At 33.4% G+C, this 18,736-nt stretch overlaps 1 protein-coding gene and 8 non-coding genes across 9 annotated transcripts; 8 read left to right on the forward strand and 1 right to left on the reverse strand.

Annotated features, from left to right (window-relative positions):
• Positions 1 to 2,820, reverse strand: LOC127076027 (glyoxylate/succinic semialdehyde reductase 1). Its single transcript, XM_051017580.1, has 8 exons — positions 2,563 to 2,820; positions 2,364 to 2,474; positions 2,184 to 2,282; positions 1,859 to 1,960; positions 864 to 979; positions 574 to 652; positions 323 to 493; positions 1 to 194 (listed from the first exon to the last, which is right to left on the reverse strand). The coding sequence occupies exons 1-8, from the start codon at positions 2,665 to 2,667 to the stop codon at positions 123 to 125; spliced, it is 855 nt and encodes a 284-aa protein (XP_050873537.1). The 5' UTR covers positions 2,668 to 2,820; the 3' UTR covers positions 1 to 122.
• A 1,923-nt stretch (positions 2,821 to 4,743) lies between these two features.
• TRNAT-AGU (transfer RNA threonine (anticodon AGU)) lies at positions 4,744 to 4,817 on the forward strand. Its single transcript has one exon. It is a non-coding gene; the product is annotated as a tRNA-Thr (tRNA).
• Positions 4,818 to 6,206: 1,389 nt separating this feature from the next.
• On the forward strand, positions 6,207 to 6,283 carry TRNAT-AGU (transfer RNA threonine (anticodon AGU)). Its single transcript has one exon. It is a non-coding gene; the product is annotated as a tRNA-Thr (tRNA).
• A 1,646-nt stretch (positions 6,284 to 7,929) lies between these two features.
• TRNAT-AGU (transfer RNA threonine (anticodon AGU)) lies at positions 7,930 to 8,003 on the forward strand. Its single transcript has one exon. It is a non-coding gene; the product is annotated as a tRNA-Thr (tRNA).
• Positions 8,004 to 9,390: 1,387 nt separating this feature from the next.
• Positions 9,391 to 9,464, forward strand: TRNAT-AGU (transfer RNA threonine (anticodon AGU)). Its single transcript has one exon. It is a non-coding gene; the product is annotated as a tRNA-Thr (tRNA).
• Positions 9,465 to 11,694: 2,230 nt separating this feature from the next.
• Positions 11,695 to 11,768, forward strand: TRNAT-AGU (transfer RNA threonine (anticodon AGU)). Its single transcript has one exon. It is a non-coding gene; the product is annotated as a tRNA-Thr (tRNA).
• A 2,647-nt stretch (positions 11,769 to 14,415) lies between these two features.
• On the forward strand, positions 14,416 to 14,489 carry TRNAT-AGU (transfer RNA threonine (anticodon AGU)). Its single transcript has one exon. It is a non-coding gene; the product is annotated as a tRNA-Thr (tRNA).
• A 1,399-nt stretch (positions 14,490 to 15,888) lies between these two features.
• On the forward strand, positions 15,889 to 15,963 carry TRNAT-AGU (transfer RNA threonine (anticodon AGU)). Its single transcript has one exon. It is a non-coding gene; the product is annotated as a tRNA-Thr (tRNA).
• A 1,647-nt stretch (positions 15,964 to 17,610) lies between these two features.
• On the forward strand, positions 17,611 to 17,684 carry TRNAT-AGU (transfer RNA threonine (anticodon AGU)). Its single transcript has one exon. It is a non-coding gene; the product is annotated as a tRNA-Thr (tRNA).
• The last annotated feature ends 1,052 nt before the right edge of the window (positions 17,685 to 18,736 follow it).

The following is an 18,736-nucleotide window of genomic DNA, read 5'->3' on the forward strand; positions in this document are numbered from 1 at the left end:
TAGGTTCAAACAGCCATTTCATATTATATAGATCTATGGTTTACATCACGCTGTTGTTGCTCATAACAGTAGTTAAATCAATTCAGAAATTAATCATGTCGATGATCAATGATCAAGAGCTTTCATTTCAAAGTCTCGTGGACAGCTGAAAAATCAAGGTCTCCTAATCCCATGCTTCTGGCTTTCTTGAATGCCTACAAACACAGTTCAAATTTTATTACTTCGTCAAATTTCTATAATGCCAACCAAAAATGTTCAACTATTTTTCAGATTTATTTTCATAACCTGAATCATTTCATCACACGCACACAAATAGTATTACCTCATTTGCTGCAGCTGCGACAGGCATTGGTACAGCATTTTCATCTCCAAGGGCAAGAGCCAATCTCATGTCCTTCTGCTGATGTTTCAGTGGAAAAGCAGGGGCGTAACTGTTCTTCAGCATCGACGGTCCTTTCAGTTTAAACATGCCGTTACTTATAGCACCAAGATCCTGCATAAAAAGTACACCAGATAGTCTCAGAATATCAATAAAAAGCATCAGCAAGAATCTTCCTCATCCCAATAACTTACCAGCACATCAAGAAGTGTGCCAGGGCTCAAGCCACTTTTTTCAGCAAGTGTTAGTCCCTCAGAGAAAGCATTCATCATACTGTAACAACAGAGATAGAAGAGAATAGCTAATTTACAAAACAAAACATATGAAAATAACTTATAGCGTATATGAAAACAATTTGACTTTTTTTTTATAGAAATAACTTATATACAAGCAATTGTATAATAAGTGCTTAATTATGCTGTTTATCCACATTTGTACTTTGAAATTAAGAAGGATAGAAGAGAAAAATCGTGACGAAAAGTACCTTCCCATTACCATGTTGACAACAAGTTTCATTTTTGCACCATCTCCAACCTCACCGAGAAAGAAAGATTTCTTCCCGAGTACATCAAATGCTGGAAGTGCTTCCTCATATAATTCCTATATATCAAATAAATCAACCGCTTAAATTTAATATGTAGGAAGGTACAATGCATGCTTGTAGTTCTTCATTTTCCTCAAAACGTGACGGTTAATAACAAGGAATCCGAATGGAGTACTTATTCACGCAACTGTATTAACAAAACACAATGCCATAACTATGCAAAATGCAATCAATTTCGATGGACACAGCTAAAAACAATGATAAAACTTGGAAAGTCTCTAATTTGTAAACAATGCCTAGATTCATTGTATAGGATAAACAAATCATGTATAGTAATTCGGATACATGTGGTCTTTGTATTTGGAACAATTTAGTCTATTTTGTTAAGCTTCAGTTCGTAATTTAAATGGCCGAATTTCAACCCATGTTTCTTGTAATTACTTCCCTCGACATCATACTTAAAGCCTAACGAGAGACAACCTTCGTCTGTGCAATCTCAACGGAGCTATTACCAAAGTTTTCATAAACAGTTTAAACAAGTGTTAATTATATGAGCGCTTAATGCCAGGAAAATGATTACAAACTTCTACACCTCTATTATATAAAAGGGAACGACTGATATCTCTTATTACTATCACCGCACGAGAGAAAGTAACAACAAAAAAACACTGTCTCACTGATTTTGAATTGTGAGTTCACTTGTTTCATTTCTTTCACAAACTAAATTGTTGCATACTCATACATACAATGATACGGAGTTACAAGTAACTAAATAGCTGGAATTAAACACACAATCACTTGAGAGTTTCCAACCATGTAACATAAGAGAGAACACTTCTGAATAAATCTATTCTCCAAAGAGTTAAAACCACGACCGAACAAGATGCAAGCAAGACGAAACAACATTTACCAACATCTTTAACATTTAAAAATACCTTATGGCCAGCAGCAAGTATTACTAGTTGGCCATCTTCTGCAGGCTTCTTGCTACCCGAAACAGGAGCTTCAAGGAAATCGCCGCCATTTGCTTTGATTGCCTGTAGAAAGAAGCTTTTTCAGTTGCAATCTGCAAATAATCAATAATGTAGTACATAGTCTTTCAATTCTCGCTTTCAACGGGTACTGTACACTTCCCAACAAACTAAATTTCCATAAAAACAGAAACTTTCAATGGCCAAACCAAATACAAAATAATGACTGCAATCACATATTTATACTTCACAGTTAGATAAACAATCTCAGCAACAGCAGAGTAACAACCTCAGATATCTTGATAGAAGTCTCGGCATCAACGGTCGACATGTCAATATAGCCTTTTCCTTTAATTTCCTCAAGAACACCATCCTTATCAAACACAACCTAAAAATCAACACAAAAGGAACTTCAATATGAGAAAAATAAACAGGTTTCATTTCATAGACGGATTTCACAGCAACGGACCGACAAAGCAGCGGAAGGATCAGATAACATTGCTATTGTATACTTGCATTTCTTGACTACAGCTGCAGGTGTTTCTCCAACTGAAGCACCATGTTCAACAAGTTCATCACACTACAATTAGATCCAAAAGACATGGAATTAGAATAACAAAGAATCATTGTTGAATAGCAGAAGCAGAAAAAGTAGGTAGGTTACGTACCTTGGAAAGGGTTCTATTCCAAACAGTGACTTTGAAGCCATGGCGTAGAAGGTTGATTGACATGGCTTTGCCCATTATCCCCAAACCCAAAAACCCAATCTCCATTTCTGCAGTTCACTGTGGATGACTCTCTTCGGTCTCAGTATTCTCTTGTTCCTCTCAACGAGACTCTTTGTAGCATAAATGATTGATATCTCAGACTTATTAATAGGATGTTTATCATTCTCTTGTTTTTTTTCTCTTGCTCAAAAACAAAAATGTATATTTTTTTTCCTAAGGAAATGGAAAACTTTAATGATGTTTTTTTCTTCAAAATCTGACTATTTGTATTTTTTTTTTAGAAAAAAAATGGAACTATTCTTATCTTAATTATTTTTTACTTGTAAGCAATTTTTAAAAATAAAAATGTAACTAGTTAGTAATCTTCTCTCCCAAAATGATTATCATAGTCTATCATTTTATATAAATAAAAAAAATGTAATAAAGGAAAGAGAATGATATTTTTATAAAACTATTATTATTTATTATTGGTGTATTCGAATTATCATAAATGCAGAGTGAGAGAATAATAAATTGAGAGTATTAATTGAGGGTATAATTCAAAGATAAATATTAGAATTGTATTGAAAACTAAAATGCAGACATTTATTTTAGAAAAAATAATTTTATAAGATGCGACAATTATTTTGAAATAAGAAGTATTATTTTTATAGAAAGAAAACAAATGAATTTGTGATCTCTTAAATTAAAAATAAAAAAGACATTGAAACGACGTTCAAAAAGTGTTTGATATGCGAACGAGGGTCAACGATGTGTTTCGGTAAGTCGATCGACTCAAAACACTGACTAAAGGAGATTGTGATGGTGGCCCAAACTTGTGCTACGAAATGCTCGTGGAGACGTCATCACCACAATTGTTAACGACATCACACATCGATCCAACATGCTTTAACTCTTGTGTTCTCCTGGCGTCAACATGTGAGCTCCTTGTTCGACTCATCTTGAAACACAGACTAAGCAGTCTAACATGTGTGTAAGTCATTGGGCAAGTAAACCTTAAAATACAAGAAGCTGGTTGATGAGATCCTCTTGTGGGTTGCACTAATAACCGATCCAAATCTTTTGTAAAAGGTTTAGACGAGAGCATACATGTCGGGATTCGAAAGATGGTGAACTATGCTTGAGCGGAGTTAAGCCAAAGGAAACTCGGATGGAGAGCCCACACTATATTAGCGTGCAAATTATTCGTCTGACTTTGATTTATGGATGGAAGACTAATCAAACTGTCTAGTTAGGGGTGGCAAACAGGCATGCCCGCCCTATTTAGGACCTCCCCGCAAAAGCCCACAAAAAAATGGGGCGGGGCGGTCATAGTTGAGGATGTGCGCCTACAAAAAAAGCCCACAAAAAAATTTAACAACTAGCTTTCATATCGCAGTTGGTTAGAGCACCCGTTTAGTAAGCGGGAGGTCTTGAGTTCAACTCTCAATGAAAGCAAATAAAAATTATAATACTTTAGAGAGATAATAAGCGGGAGGTCTTAAATTTAAAAGTTCTTTGATTATTGGTTGTCTAAAGTCCTACCGATGTAGGCAACAAGATTGAGTTGCTTTGAGGTCAAATTGAAGCAACTCAGATCATGCACCTCAAATTCAAATCCATGTATCTTTCAATATACTTGGAATTGGAAGAAATGGAGGCCAGATTCGAGCTCCTGAGTATTTTTCCTTTAAAACGATATCCTTACTTTTTATTTTGATGGTGGTTGATGGTGGACCAGTCCGGTGAGGTCCATTGGAGAAGATGATCGAAGCCCTAGCTCCGGTGGTATGGTGGCAAGGTTCTATCCATCAGATCATTTCTCAACGTTTTAATCTCAACCATTCTTTCTAATAACCACACGTGTACACGCATTGACTGTGGCATTTGGTGGAAGCGCGCGTTTAGCCATCAGATTAGCCATCTCAATTAATGAGGGAGATCTGATGACCCATGTTTTTTTTTAATTTTATTTTAATTTCTGAATTTTCATTTAATCATTTTTTTGTTTAATTCATAGAAATTTCATTTTTAATCCAAAAAATATGAGTCTTTCACCAAAAATCTTTAAATATTTCCCTCTTTCATATTTTGAATTAAAACACATGATCTTACAAAATACATAAAAAAATTTAACAACTAGCTTTCATAGCTCAGTTGGTTAGAGCACCCGTTTAGTAAGCGGGAGGTCTTGAGTTCAACTCTCAATGAAAGCAAACAAAAATAATAATACTTTTGAGAGATAATCATATTAACTACAACAAGAGAAATCATCTCGATAAGGAAAGAAAACACACTAAAAATGTACGTACATCTGATGTGATTATCAAGGCTATTTGGTTTTAACGATGACAATATTTTAAGGTGAAGCTGTAATCTTTTATGGTGATCAATTTGTGGTGCTTAGAGATTAAGTTATCAAAGCCCTCCTTTGGTGGTGAACACCTAATGTAAATCGGCATCTGGTAGAGTTAGTGAAGATCTCTGATCAAGAAGTGTGTATGATAATGGTGTCGATCAAGAAGAGTCATCTCAAGCTTCATCAGGGATAAAGTTCAAGGTTCCAATGAAGTGCTATGGTGAAATAGTATGTACACGAGATCATGAATCTTCAGAGTTGTGAAAGAGATGAAGATTGAATGATCATAATATCCGTGTCGACTGATATGTGTCTGTAAAGGTATAAAATTGACTTTTGAATTTACAAAGGTAAATCACAACATAATTTCGAATGATCGAAAAGCCTCTATTTTTTTTTTTAAAATAACCAAAACATGTTTTTGTACCTAGCCAATGAGCTAATCTATCAATGAAAGAAAAAGTATTTTATATGTATTTTTCGATTAAAACTAGAAGTGGAAGCAAATAAAGATTACAAGTTTTTCGAGAGATAATCATATTTACCACAACAAAATAAATCATCTCGATAAGGAAAGAAGACAAACCAAAAATTTATTTACATCTTAAATTTAAAAGTTCTTTGATTATTGGTTGTCTAAAGTCCTACCGATGTAGGCAACAAGATTGAGTTGCTTTGAGGTCAAATTGAAGCAACTCAGATCATGCACCTCAAATTCAAATCCATGTATCTTTCAATATACTTGGAATTGGAAGAAATGGAGGCCAGATTCGAGCTCCTGAGTATTTTTCCTTTAAAACAATATCCTTACTTTTTATTTTGATGGTGGTTGATGGTGGACCAGTCCGGTGAGGTCCATTGGAGAAGATGATCGTAGCCCTAGCTCCGGTGGTATGGTGGCAAGGTTCTATCCATCAGATCATTTCTCAACGTTTTAATCTCAACCATTCTTTCTAATTACCACACGTGTACACGCATTGACTGTGGCATTTGGTGGAAGCGCGCGTTTAGCCATCAGATCAGCCATCTCAATTAATGAGGGAGATCTGATGACCCATGTTTTTTTTTAATTTTATTTTAATTTCTGAATTTTCATTTAATCATTTTTTTTGTTTAATTCATAGAAATTTCATTTTTAATCCAAAAAATATGAGTCTTTCACCAAAAATCTTTAAATATTTCCCTCTTTCATATTTTGAATTAAAACACATGATCTTACAAAATACATAAAAATATTTAACAACTAGCTTTCATAGCTCAGTTGGTTAGAGCACCCGTTTAGTAAGCGGGAGGTCTTGAGTTCAACTCTCAATGAAAAAAGCAAACAAAAATAATAATACTTTTGAGAGATAATCATATTAACTATAACAAGAGAAATTATCTCGATAAGGAAAGAAAACACACTAAAAATGTACGTACATCTTAAAACTACTATTTTTTCTCTCAAGATCAAGAGAAGTTCTACAGAAAACTTGTTGGTATTTATATTGCCACATATATCTCATCATGATACCAACAATTTCTAAGTCCGTTCATAATGTTTGGATCTATATATTTGCAAGTATGATGTTTGCGACATTCTATTCGGTTTTGATGACGACAACAATATAAGGTGAAGTCTTCATTAGTGGTGACCAAGATGTCATGTTTGAAGACTAAATTGTTATCTGATGTGATTATCAAGGCTATTTGGTTTTAACGATGACAATATCTTAAGGTGAAGTTGTCATCTTTTGTGGTGATCAATTTATGGTGATCAATTTGTGGTGCTTAGAGATTAAGTTATCAAAGCTCGCCTTTGGAGGTCAACACCTAATGTAAATCGGCATCCGGTAGAGTTAGTGAAGATCTCTGATCAAGAAGTGTGTATGATAATGGTGTCCATCATGAAGAGTCATCTCAAGCTTCATCAGGGATAAGGTTCAAGGTTCCAATGAAGTGCTATGGTGAAATAGTATGTACACGAGATCATGAATCTTCAGAGTTGTGAAAGAGATGAAGATTGAATGATCGTAATATCCGTGTCGACTGATATGTGTCTGTAAAGGTATAAGATTGACTTTTGAATTTACAAAGGTAAATCACAACATAATTTCGAATGATCGAAAACCTCTAATTTATTTTTAAAATAACCAAAACATGTTTTTGTACCTAGCCAATGAGCTAAACTATCAATGAAAGAAAAAGTATTTTATATGTATTTTTCGATTAAAACTAGAAGTGGAAGCAAATAAAGATTACAAGTTTTTCGAGAGATAATCATATTTACCACAACAAAATAAATCATCTCGATAAGGAAAGAAGACAAACCAAAAATTTATTTACATCTTAAATTTAAAAGTTCTTTGATTATTGGTTGTCTAAAGTCCTACCGATGTAGGCAACAAGATTGAGTTGCTTTGAGGTCAAATTGAAGCAACTCAGATCATGCACCTCAAATTCAAATCCATGTATCTTTCAATATACTTGGAATTGGAAGAAATGGAGGCCAGATTCGAGCTCCTGAGTATTTTTCCTTTAAAACGATATCCTTACTTTTTATTTTGATGGTGGTTGATGGTGGACCAGTCCGGTGAGGTCCATTGGAGAAGATGATCGGAGCCCTAGCTCCGGTGGTATGGTGGCAAGGTTCTATCCATCAGATCATTTCTCAACGTTTTAATCTCAACCATTCTTTCTAATAACCACACGTGTACACGCATTGACTGTGGCATTTGGTGGAAGCGCGCGTTTAGCCATCAGATTAGCCATCTCAATTAATGAGGGAGATCTGATGACCCATGTTTTTTTTAAATTTTATTTTAATTTCTGAATTTTCATTTAATCATTTTTTTGTTTAATTCATAGAAATTTCATTTTTAATCCAAAAAATATGAGTCTTTCACCAAAAATCTTTAAATATTTCCCTCTTTCATATTTTGAATTAAAACACATGATCTTACAAAATACATAAAAAAATTTAACAACTAGCTTTCATAGCTCAGTTGGTTAGAGCACCCGTTTAGTAAGCGGGAGGTCTTGAGTTCAACTCTCAATGAAAGCAAACAAAAATAATAATACTTTTGAGAGATAATCATATTAACTACAACAAGAGAAATCATCTCGATAAGGAAAGAAAACACACTAAAAATGTACGTACATCTGATGTGATTATCAAGGCTATTTGGTTTTAACGATGACAATATTTTAAGGTGAAGCTGTAATCTTTTATGATGATCAATTTGTGGTGCTTAGAGATTAAGTTATCAAAGCCCTCCTTTGGTGGTGAACACCTAATGTAAATCGGCATCTGGTAGAGTTAGTGAAGATCTCTGATCAAGAAGTGTGTATGATAATGGTGTCGATCAAGAAGAGTCATCTCAAGCTTCATCAGGGATAAAGTTCAAGGTTCCAATGAAGTGCTATGGTGAAATAGTATGTACACGAGATCATGAATCTTCAGAGTTGTGAAAGAGATGAAGATTGAATGATCATAATATCCGTGTCGACTGATATGTGTCTGTAAAGGTATAAAATTGACTTTTGAATTTACAAAGGTAAATCACAACATAATTTAGAATGATCGAAAAACCTCTAATTTTTTTTTAAAATAACCAAAACATGTTTTTGTACCTAGCCAATGAGCTAAACTATCAATGAAAGAAAAAGTATTTTATATGTATTTTTCGATTAAAACTAGAAGTGGAAGCAAATAAAGATTACAAGTTTTTCGAGAGATAATCATATTTACCACAACAAAATAAATCATCTCGATAAGGAAAGAAGACAAACCAAAAATTTATTTACATCTTAAATTTAAAAGTTCTTTGATTATTGGTTGTCTAAAGTCCTACCGATGTAGGCAACAAGATTGAGTTGCTTTGAGGTTAAATTGAAGCAACTCAGATCATGCACCTCAAATTCAAATCCATGTATCTTTCAATATACTTGGAATTGGAAGAAATGGAGGCCAGATTCGAGCTCCTGAGTATTTTTCCTTTAAAACAATATCCTTACTTTTTATTTTGATGGTGGTTGATGGTGGACCAGTCCGGTGAGGTCCATTGGAGAAGATGATCGGAGCCCTAGCTCCGGTGGTATGGTGGCAAGGTTCTATCCATCAGATCATTTCTCAACGTTTTAATCTCAACCATTCTTTCTAATTACCACACGTGTACACGCATTGACTGTGGCATTTGGTGGAAGCGCGCGTTTAGCCATCAGATCAGCCATCTCAATTAATGAGGGAGATCTGATGACCCATGTTTTTTTTTAATTTTATTTTAATTTCTGAATTTTCATTTAATCATTTTTTTGTTTAATTCATAGAAATTTCATTTTTAATCCAAAAAATATGAGTCTTTCACCAAAAATCTTTAAATATTTCCCTCTTTCATATTTTGAATTAAAACACATGATCTTACAAAATACATAAAAATATTTAACAACTAGCTTTCATTGCTTAGTTGGTTAGAGCACCCGTTTAGTAAGCGGGAGGTCTTGAGTTCAACTCTCAATGAAGGCAAACAAAAATAATAATACTTTTGAGAGATAATCATATTAACTACAACAAGAGGCAAACAAAAATAATAATCATATTAACTACAACAAGAGGCAAACAAAAATAATAATACTTTTGAAAGATAATCATATTAACTACAACAAGAGAAATCATCTCGATAAGGAAAGAAAACATACTAAAAATGTACGTACATCTTAAAACTACTATCTTGATGTGATTATCAAGGCTATTTGGTTTTAACGATGACAATATTTTAAGGTGAAGTTGTCATCTTTTGTGGTGATCAATTTATGGTGATCAATTTGTGGTGCTTAGAGATTAAGTTATCAAAGCTCGCCTTTGGAGGTCAACACCTAATGTAAATCGGCATCTGGTAGAGTTAGTGAAGATCTCTGATCAAGAAGTGTGTATGATAATGGTGTCCATCATGAAGAGTCATCTCAAGCTTCATCAGGGATAAGGTTCAAGGTTCCAATGAAGTGCTATGGTGAAATAGTATGTACACGAGATCATGAATCTTCAGAGTTGTGAAAGAGATGAAGATTGAATGATCATAATATCCGTGTCGACTGATATGTGTCTGTAAAGGTATAAGATTGACTTTTGAATTTACAAAGGTAAATCACAACATAATTTCGAATGATCGAAAACCTCTAATTTATTTTTAAAATAACCAAAACATGTTTTTAAAACTACTATTTTTTCTCTCAAGATCAAGAGAAGTTCTAGAGAAAACTTGTTGGTATTTATATTGCCACATATATCTCATCATGATACCAACAGTTTCTAAGTCCGTTCATAATGTTTGGATCTATATATTTGCAAGTATGATGTTTGCGACATTCTATTCGGTTTTGATGACGACAACAATATAAGGTGAAGTCTTCATCAGTGGTGACCAAGATGTCATGTTTGAAGACTAAATTGTTATCTGATGTGATTATCAAGGCTATTTGGTTTTAACGATGACAATATTTTAAGGTGAAGTTGTCATCTTTTGTGGTGATCAATTTATGGTGATCAATTTGTGGTGCTTAGAGATTAAGTTATCAAAGCTCGCCTTTGGAGGTCAACACCTAATGTAAATCGGCATCCGGTAGAGTTAGTGAAGATCTCTGATCAAGAAGTGTGTATGATAATGGTGTCCATCATGAAGAGTCATCTCAAGCTTCATCAGGGATAAGGTTCAAGGTTCCAATGAAGTGCTATGGTGAAATAGTATGTACACGAGATCATGAATCTTCAGAGTTGTGAAAGAGATGAAGATTGAATGATCATAATATCCGTGTCGACTGATATGTGTCTGTAAAGGTATAAGATTGACTTTTGAATTTACAAAGGTAAATCACAACATAATTTCGAATGATCGAAAACCTCTAATTTATTTTTAAAATAACCAAAACATGTTTTTGTACCTAGCCAATGAGCTAAACTATCAATGAAAGAAAAAGTATTTTATATGTATTTTTCGATTAAAACTAGAAGTGGAAGCAAATAAAGATTACAAGTTTTTCGAGAGATAATCATATTTACCATAACAAAATAAATCATCTCGATAAGGAAAGAAGACAAACCAAAAATTTATTTACATCTTAAATTTAAAAGTTCTTTGATTATTGGTTGTCTGAAGTCCTACCGATGTAGGCAACAAGATTGAGTTGCTTTGAGGTCAAATTGAAGTAACTCAGATCATGCACCTCAAATTTAAATCCATGTATCTTTCAATATACTTGGAATTGGAAGAAATGGAGGTCAGATTCGAGCTGCTGAGTATTTTTCCTTTAAAACGATATCCTTACTTTTTATTTTGATGGTGGTTGATGGTGGACCAGTTCGGTGAGGTCCATTGGAGAAGATGATCGGAGCCCTAGCTCCGGTGGTATGGTGGCAAGGTTCTATCCATCAGATCATTTCTCAACGTTTTAATCTCAACCTTTCTTTCTAATAACCACACGTTTACACGCATTGACTGTGGCATTTGGTGGAAGAGCGCGTTTCGCCATCAGATCAGCCATCTAAATTAATGAGGGAGATCTGATGACCCATGTTTTTTTTAAATTTTATTTTAATTTCTGAATTTTCATTTAATCATTTTTTTGTTTAATTCATAGAAATTTCATTTTTAATCCAAAAAATATGAGTCTTTCACCAAAAATCTTTAAATATTTCCCTCTTTCATATTTTGAATTAAAACACATGATCTTACAAAATACATAAAAAAATTTAACAACTAGCTTTCATAGCTCAGTTGGTTAGAGCACCTGTTTAGTAAGCGGGAGGTCTTGAGTTCAACTCTCAATGAAAGCAAACAAAAATAATAATACTTTTGAGAGATAATCATATTAACTACAACAAGAGAAATCATCTCGATAAGGAAAGAAAACACATTAAAAATGTACGTACATCTTAAAACTACTATTTTTTCTCTCAAGATCAAGAGAAGTTCTAGAGAAAACTTGTTGGTATTTATATTGCCACATATATCTCATCATGATACCAACAATTTCTAAGTCCGTTCATAATGTTTGGATCTATATATTTGCAAGTATGATGTTTGCGACATTCTATTCGGTTTTGATGACGACAACAATATAAGGTCAAGTCTTCATCAGTGGTGACCAAGATGTCATGTTTGAAGAGTAAATTGTTATCTGATGTGATTATCAAGCCTATTTGGTTTTAACGATGACAATATTTTAAGGTGAAGTTGTCATCTTTTGTGGTGATCAATTTATGGTGATTAATTTGTGGTGCTTAGAGATTAAATTATCAAAGCTCGCCTTTGGAGGTCAACACCTAATGTAAATCGGCATCCGGTAGAGTTAGTGAAGATCTCTGATCAAGAAGTGTGTATGATAATGGTGTCCATCATGAAGAGTCATCTCAAGCTTCATCAGGGATAAGGTTCAAGGTTCCAATGAAGTGCTATGGTGAAATAGTATGTACACGAGATCAAGAATCTTCAGAGTTGTGAAAGAGATGAAGATTGAATGATCATAATATCCGTGTCGACTGATATGTGTCTGTAAAGGTATAAGATTGACTTTTGAATTTACAAAGGTAAATCACAACATAATTTCGAATGATCGAAAACCTCTAATTTATTTTTAAAATAACCAAAACATGTTTTTGTACCTAGCCAATGAGCTAAACTATCAATGAAAGAAAAAGTATTTTATATGTATTTTTCGATTAAAACTAGAAGTGGAAGCAAATAAAGATTACAAGTTTTTCGAGAGATAATCATATTTACCACAACAAAATAAATCATCTCGATAAGGAAAGAAGACAAACCAAAAATTTATTTACATCTTAAATTTAAAAGTTCTTTGATTATTGGTTGTCTGAAGTCCTACCGATGTAGGCAACAAGATTGAGTTGCTTTGAGGTCAAGATTGAGTTACATCTTAAAACTACTATTTTTTCTCTCAAGATCAAGAGAAGTTCTAGAGAAAACTTGTTGGTATTTATATTGCCACATATATCTCATCATGATACCAACAATTTCTAAGTCCGTTCATAATGTTTGGATCTATATATTTGCAAGTATGATGTTTGCGACATTCTATTCGGTTTTGATGACGACAACAATATAAGGTCAAGTCTTCATCAGTGGTGACCAAGATGTCATGTTTGAAGAGTAAATTGTTATCTGATGTGATTATCAAGCCTATTTGGTTTTAACGATGATAATATTTTATGGTGAAGTTGTCATCTTTTGTGGTGATCAATTTATGGTGATTAATTTGTGGTGCTTAGAGATTAAGTTATCAAAGCTCGCCTTTGGAGGTCAACACCTAATGTAAATCGGCATCCGGTAGAGTTAGTGAAGATCTCTTATCAAGAAGTGTGTATGATAATGGTGTCCATCATGAAGAGTCATCTCAAGCTTCATCAGGGATAAGGTTCAAGGTTCCAATGAAGTGCTATGGTGAAATAGTATGTACACGAGATCAAGAATCTTCAGAGTTGTGAAAGAGATGAAGATTGAATGATCATAATATCCGTGTCGACTGATATGTGTCTGTAAAGGTATAAGATTGACTTTTGAATTTACAAAGGTAAATCACAACATAATTTCGAATGATCGAAAACCTCTAATTTATTTTTAAAATAACCAAAACATGTTTTTGTACCTAGCCAATGAGCTAAACTATCAATGAAAGAAAAAGTATTTTATATGTATTTTTCGATTAAAACTAGAAGTGGAAGCAAATAAAGATTACAAGTTTTTCGAGAGATAATCATATTTACCACAACAAAATAAATCATCTCGATAAGGAAAGAAGACAAACCAAAAATTTATTTACATCTTAAATTTAAAAGTTCTTTGATTATTGGTTGTCTAAAGTCCTACCGATGTAGGCAACAAGATTGAGTTGCTTTGAGGTCAAATTGAAGCAACTCAGATTATGCGCCTCAAATTCAAATCCATGTATCTTTCAATATACTTGGAATTGGAAGAAATGGAGGCCAAATTCGAGCTCCTGAGTATTTTTCCTTTAAAACGATATCCTTACTTTTTATTTTGATGGTGGTTGATGGTGGACCAGTCCGGTGAGGTCCATTGGAGAAGATGATCGGAGCCCTAGCTCCGGTGGTATGGTGGCAAGGTTCTATCCATCAGATCATTTCTCAACGTTTTAATCTCAACCATTCTTTCTAATAACCACACGTGTACACGCATTGACTGTGGCATTTGGTGGAAGCGCGCGTTTAGCCATCAGATTGGCCATCTCAATTAATGAGGGAGATCTGATGACCCATGTTTTTTTTTAATTTTATTTTAATTTCTGAATTTTCATTTAATCATTTTTTTGTTTAATTCATAGAAATTTCATTTTTAATCCAAAAAATATGTGTCTTTCACCAAAAATCTTTAAATATTTCCCTCTTTCATATTTTGAATTAAAACACATGATCTTACAAAATACATAAAAAAATTTAACAACTAGCTTTCATAGCTCAGTTGGTTAGAGCACCCGTTTAGTAAGCGGGAGGTCTTGAGTTCAACTCTCAATGAAAGCAAACAAAAATAATAATACTTTTGAGAGATAATCATATCAACTACAACAAGAGAAATCATCTCGATAAGGAAAGAAAACACACTAAAAATGTACGTACATCTGATGTGATTATCAAGGCTATTTGGTTTTAACGATGACAATATTTTAAGGTGAAGTTGTCATCTTTTGTGGTGATCAATTGATGGTGATCAATTTGTGGTGCTTTGAGATTAAGTTATCAAAGCTCGCCTTTGGAGGTCAACACCTAATGTAAATCGGCATCCGGTAGAGTTAGTGAAGATCTCTGATCAAGAAGTGTGTATGATAATGGTGTCCATCATGAAGAGTCATCTCAAGCTTCATCAAGGATAAGGTTCAAGGTTCCAATGAAGTGCTATGGTGAAATAGTATGTACATGAGATCATGAATCTTCAGAGTTGTGAAAGAGATGAAGATTGAATGATCATAATATTCGTGTCGACTGATATGTGTCTGTAAAGGTATAAGATTGACTTTTGAATTTACAAAGGTAAATCACAACATAATTTCGAATGATCGAAAACCTCTAATTTTTCTTTAAAATAACCAAAACATGTTTTTGTACCTAGCCAATGAGCTAAACTATCAATGAAAGAAAACATATTTTATATGTATTTTTCGATTAAAACTAGAAGTGGAAGCAAATAAAGATTACAAGTTTTTCGAGAGATAATCATATTTACCACAACAAAATAAATCATCTCCATAAGGAAAGAAGACAAACCAAAAATTTATTTACATCTTAAATTTAAAAGTTCTTTGATTATTGGTTGTCTGAAGTCCTACCGATGTAGGCAACAAGATTGAGTTGCTTTGAGGTCAAATTGAAGCAACTCAGATCATGCACCTCAAATTCAAATCCATGTATCTTTCAATATACTTGGAATTGGAAGAAATGGAGGCCAGATTCGAGCTCCTAAGTATTTTTCCTTTAAAACAATATCCTTACTTTTTATTTTGATGGTGGTTGATGGTGGACCAGTCCGGTGAGGTCCATTGGAGAAGATGATCGGAGCCCTAGCTCCGGTGGAATGGTGGCAAGGTTTTATCCATTAGATCATTTCTCAACGTTTTAATCTCAACCATTCTTTCTAATTACCACACGTGTACACGCATTGACTGTGGCATTTGGTGGAAGCGCGCGTTTAGCCATCAGATCAACCATCTCAATTAATGAGGGAGATCTGATGACCCATGTTTTTTTTTAATTTTATTTTAATTTCTGAATTTTCATTTAATCATTTTTTTGTTTAATTCATAGAAATTTCATTTTTAATCCAAAAAATATGAGTCTTTCACCAAAAATCTTTAAATATTTCCCTCTTTCATATTTTGAATTAAAACACATGATCTTACAAAATACATAAAAAAATTTAACAACTACCTTTCATAGCTCAGTTGGTTAGAACACCCGTTTAGTAAGCGGGAGGTCTTGAGTTCAACTCTCAATGAAGGCAAACAAAAATAATAATACTTTTGAGAGATAATCATATTAACTACAACAAGAGAAATCATCTCGATAAGGAAAGAAAACACACTAAAAATGTACGTACATCTTAAAACTACTATTTTTTCTCTCAAGATCAAGAGAAGTTCTAGAGAAAACTTGTTGGTATTTATATTGCCACATATATCTCATCATGATACCAACAATTTCTAAGTCCGTTCATAATGTTTGGATCTATATATTTGCAAGTATGATGTTTGCGACATTCTATTCGGTTTTGATAACGACAACAATATAAGGTGAAGTTTTCATCAGTGGTGACCAAGATGTCATGTTTGAAGACTAAATTGTTATCTGATGTGATTATCAAGGCTATTTGGTTTTAACGATGACAATATTTTAAGGTGAAGTTGTCATCTTTTGTGGTGATCAATTTATGGTGATCAATTTGTGGTGCTTAGAGATTAAGTTATCAAAGCTCGCCTTTGGAGGTCAACACCTAATGTAAATCGGCATCCGGTAGAGTTAGTGAAGATCTCTGATCAAGAAGTGTGTATGATAATGGTGTCCATCATGAAGAGTCATCTCAAGCTTCATCAGGGATAAGGTTCAAGGTTCCAATGAAGTGCTATGGTGAAATAGTATATACACGAGATCATGAATCTTCAGAGTTGTGAAAGAGATGAAGATTGAATGATCATAATATCCGTGTCGACTGATATGTGTCTGTAAAGGTATAAGATTGACTTTTGAATTTACAAAGGTAAATCACAACATAATTTCGAATGATCGAAAACCTCTAATTTATTTTTAAAATAACCAAAACATGTTTTTGTACCTAGCCAATGAGCTAAACTATCAATGAGAGAAAAAGTATTTTATATGTATTTTTCGATTAAAACTAGAAGTGGAAGCAAATAAAGATTACAAGTTTTTCGAGAGATAATCATATTTACCACAACAAAATAAATCATCTCGATAAGGAAAGAAGACAAACCAAAAATTTATTTACATCTTAAATTTAAAAGTTCTTTGATTATTGGTTGTCTGAAGTCCTACCGATGTAGGCAACAAGATTGAGTTGCTTTGAGTTCAAATTGAAGCAACTCAGATCATGCACCTCAAATTCAAATCCATGTATCTTTCAATATACTTGGAATTAGAAGAAATGGAGGTCAGATTCGAGCTGCTGAGTATTTTTCCTTTAAAACGATATCCTTACTTTTTATTTTGATGGTGGTTGATGGTGGACCAGTCCGGTGAGGTCCATTGGAGAAGATGATCGGAGCCCTAGCTCCGGTGGTATGGTGGCAAGGTTCTATCCATCAGATCATTTCTCAACGTTTTAATCTCAACCTTTCTTTCTAATAACCACACGTGTACACGCATTGACTGTGGCATTTGGTGGACGCGCGCGTTTCGCCATCAGATCAGCCATCTAAATTAATGAGGGAGATCTGATGACCCATGTTTTTTTTTTAATTTTATTTTAATTTCTGAATTTTCATTTAATCATTTTTTTGTTTAATTCATAGAAATTTCATTTTTAATCCAAAAAATATGAGTCTTTCACCAAAAATCTTTAAATATTTCCCTCTTTCATATTTTGAATTAAAACACATGATCTTACAAAATACATAAAAAAATTTAACAACTAGCTTTCATAGCTCAGTTGGTTAGAGCACCCGTTTAGTAAGCGGGAGGTCTTGAGTTCAACTCTCAATGAAAGCAAACAAAAATAATAATACTTTTGAGAGATAATCATATTAACTACAACAAGAGAAATCATCTCGATAAGGAAAGAAAACACACTAAAAATGTACGTACATCTTAAAACTACTATTTTTTCTCTCAAGATCAAGAGAAGTTCTAGAGAAAACTTGTTGGTATTTATATTGCCACATATATCTCATCATGATACCAACAATTTCTAAGTCCGTTCATAATGTTTGGATCTATATATTTGCAAGTATGATGTTTGCGACATTCTATTCGGTTTTGATGACGACAACAATATAAGGTGAAGTCTTCATCAGTGGTGACCAAGATGTCATGTTTGAAGAGTAAATTGTTATCTGATGTGATTATCAAGGCTATTTGGTTTTAACGATGACAATATTTTAAGGTGAAGTTGTCATCTTTTGTGGTGATCAATTTATGGTGATTAACTTGTGGTGCTTAGAGATTAAGTTATCAAAGCTCGCCTTTGGAGGTCAACACCTAATGTAAATCGGCATCCGGTAGAGTTAGTGAAGATCTCTGATCAAGAAGTGTGTATGATAATGGTGTCCATCATGAAGAGTCATCTCAAGCTTCATCAGGGATAAGGTTCAAGGTTCCAATGAAGTGCTATGGTGAAATAGTATGTACACGAGATCATGAATCTTCAGAGTTGTGAAAGAGATGAAGATTGAATGATCATAATATCCGTGTCGACTGATATGTGTCTGTAAAGGTATAAGATTGACTTTTGAATTTACAAAGGTAAATCACAACATAATTTCGAATGATCGAAAACCTCTAATTTATTTTTAAAATAACCAAAACATGTTTTTGTACCTAGCCAATGAGCTAAACTATCAATGAAAGAAAAAGTATTTTATATGTATTTTTCGATTAAAACTAGAAGTGGAAGCAAATAAAGATTACAAGTTTTTCGAGAGATAATCATATTTACCACAACAAAATAAATCATCTCGATAAGGAAAGAAGACAAACCAAAAATTTATTTACATCTTAAATTTAAAAGTTCTTTGATTATTGGTTGTCTAAAGTCCTACCGA

This window comes from Lathyrus oleraceus, chromosome 4, assembly GCF_024323335.1.
Source record: "Lathyrus oleraceus cultivar Zhongwan6 chromosome 4, CAAS_Psat_ZW6_1.0, whole genome shotgun sequence".
Taxonomy (NCBI): Eukaryota; Viridiplantae; Streptophyta; class Magnoliopsida; order Fabales; family Fabaceae; genus Lathyrus; species Lathyrus oleraceus.

What these genes read in the sequence shown, in the direction of transcription:
- LOC127076027 (XM_051017580.1), bottom strand. Translation starts at nt 2,667, where the DNA reads ATGGAGATTGGGTTTTTGGGTTTGGGGATAATGGGCAAAGCCATGTCA. An exon ending in GCACACTTCTTGATGTGCTG is followed by an intron (nt 494 to 573) that starts GTAAGTTATTGG and finishes CTTTTTATGCAG; the next exon opens with GATCTTGGTGCTATAAGTAA. An exon ending in TCGCAGCTGCAGCAAATGAG is followed by an intron (nt 195 to 322) that starts GTAATACTATTT and finishes CTGTGTTTGTAG; the next exon opens with GCATTCAAGAAAGCCAGAAG.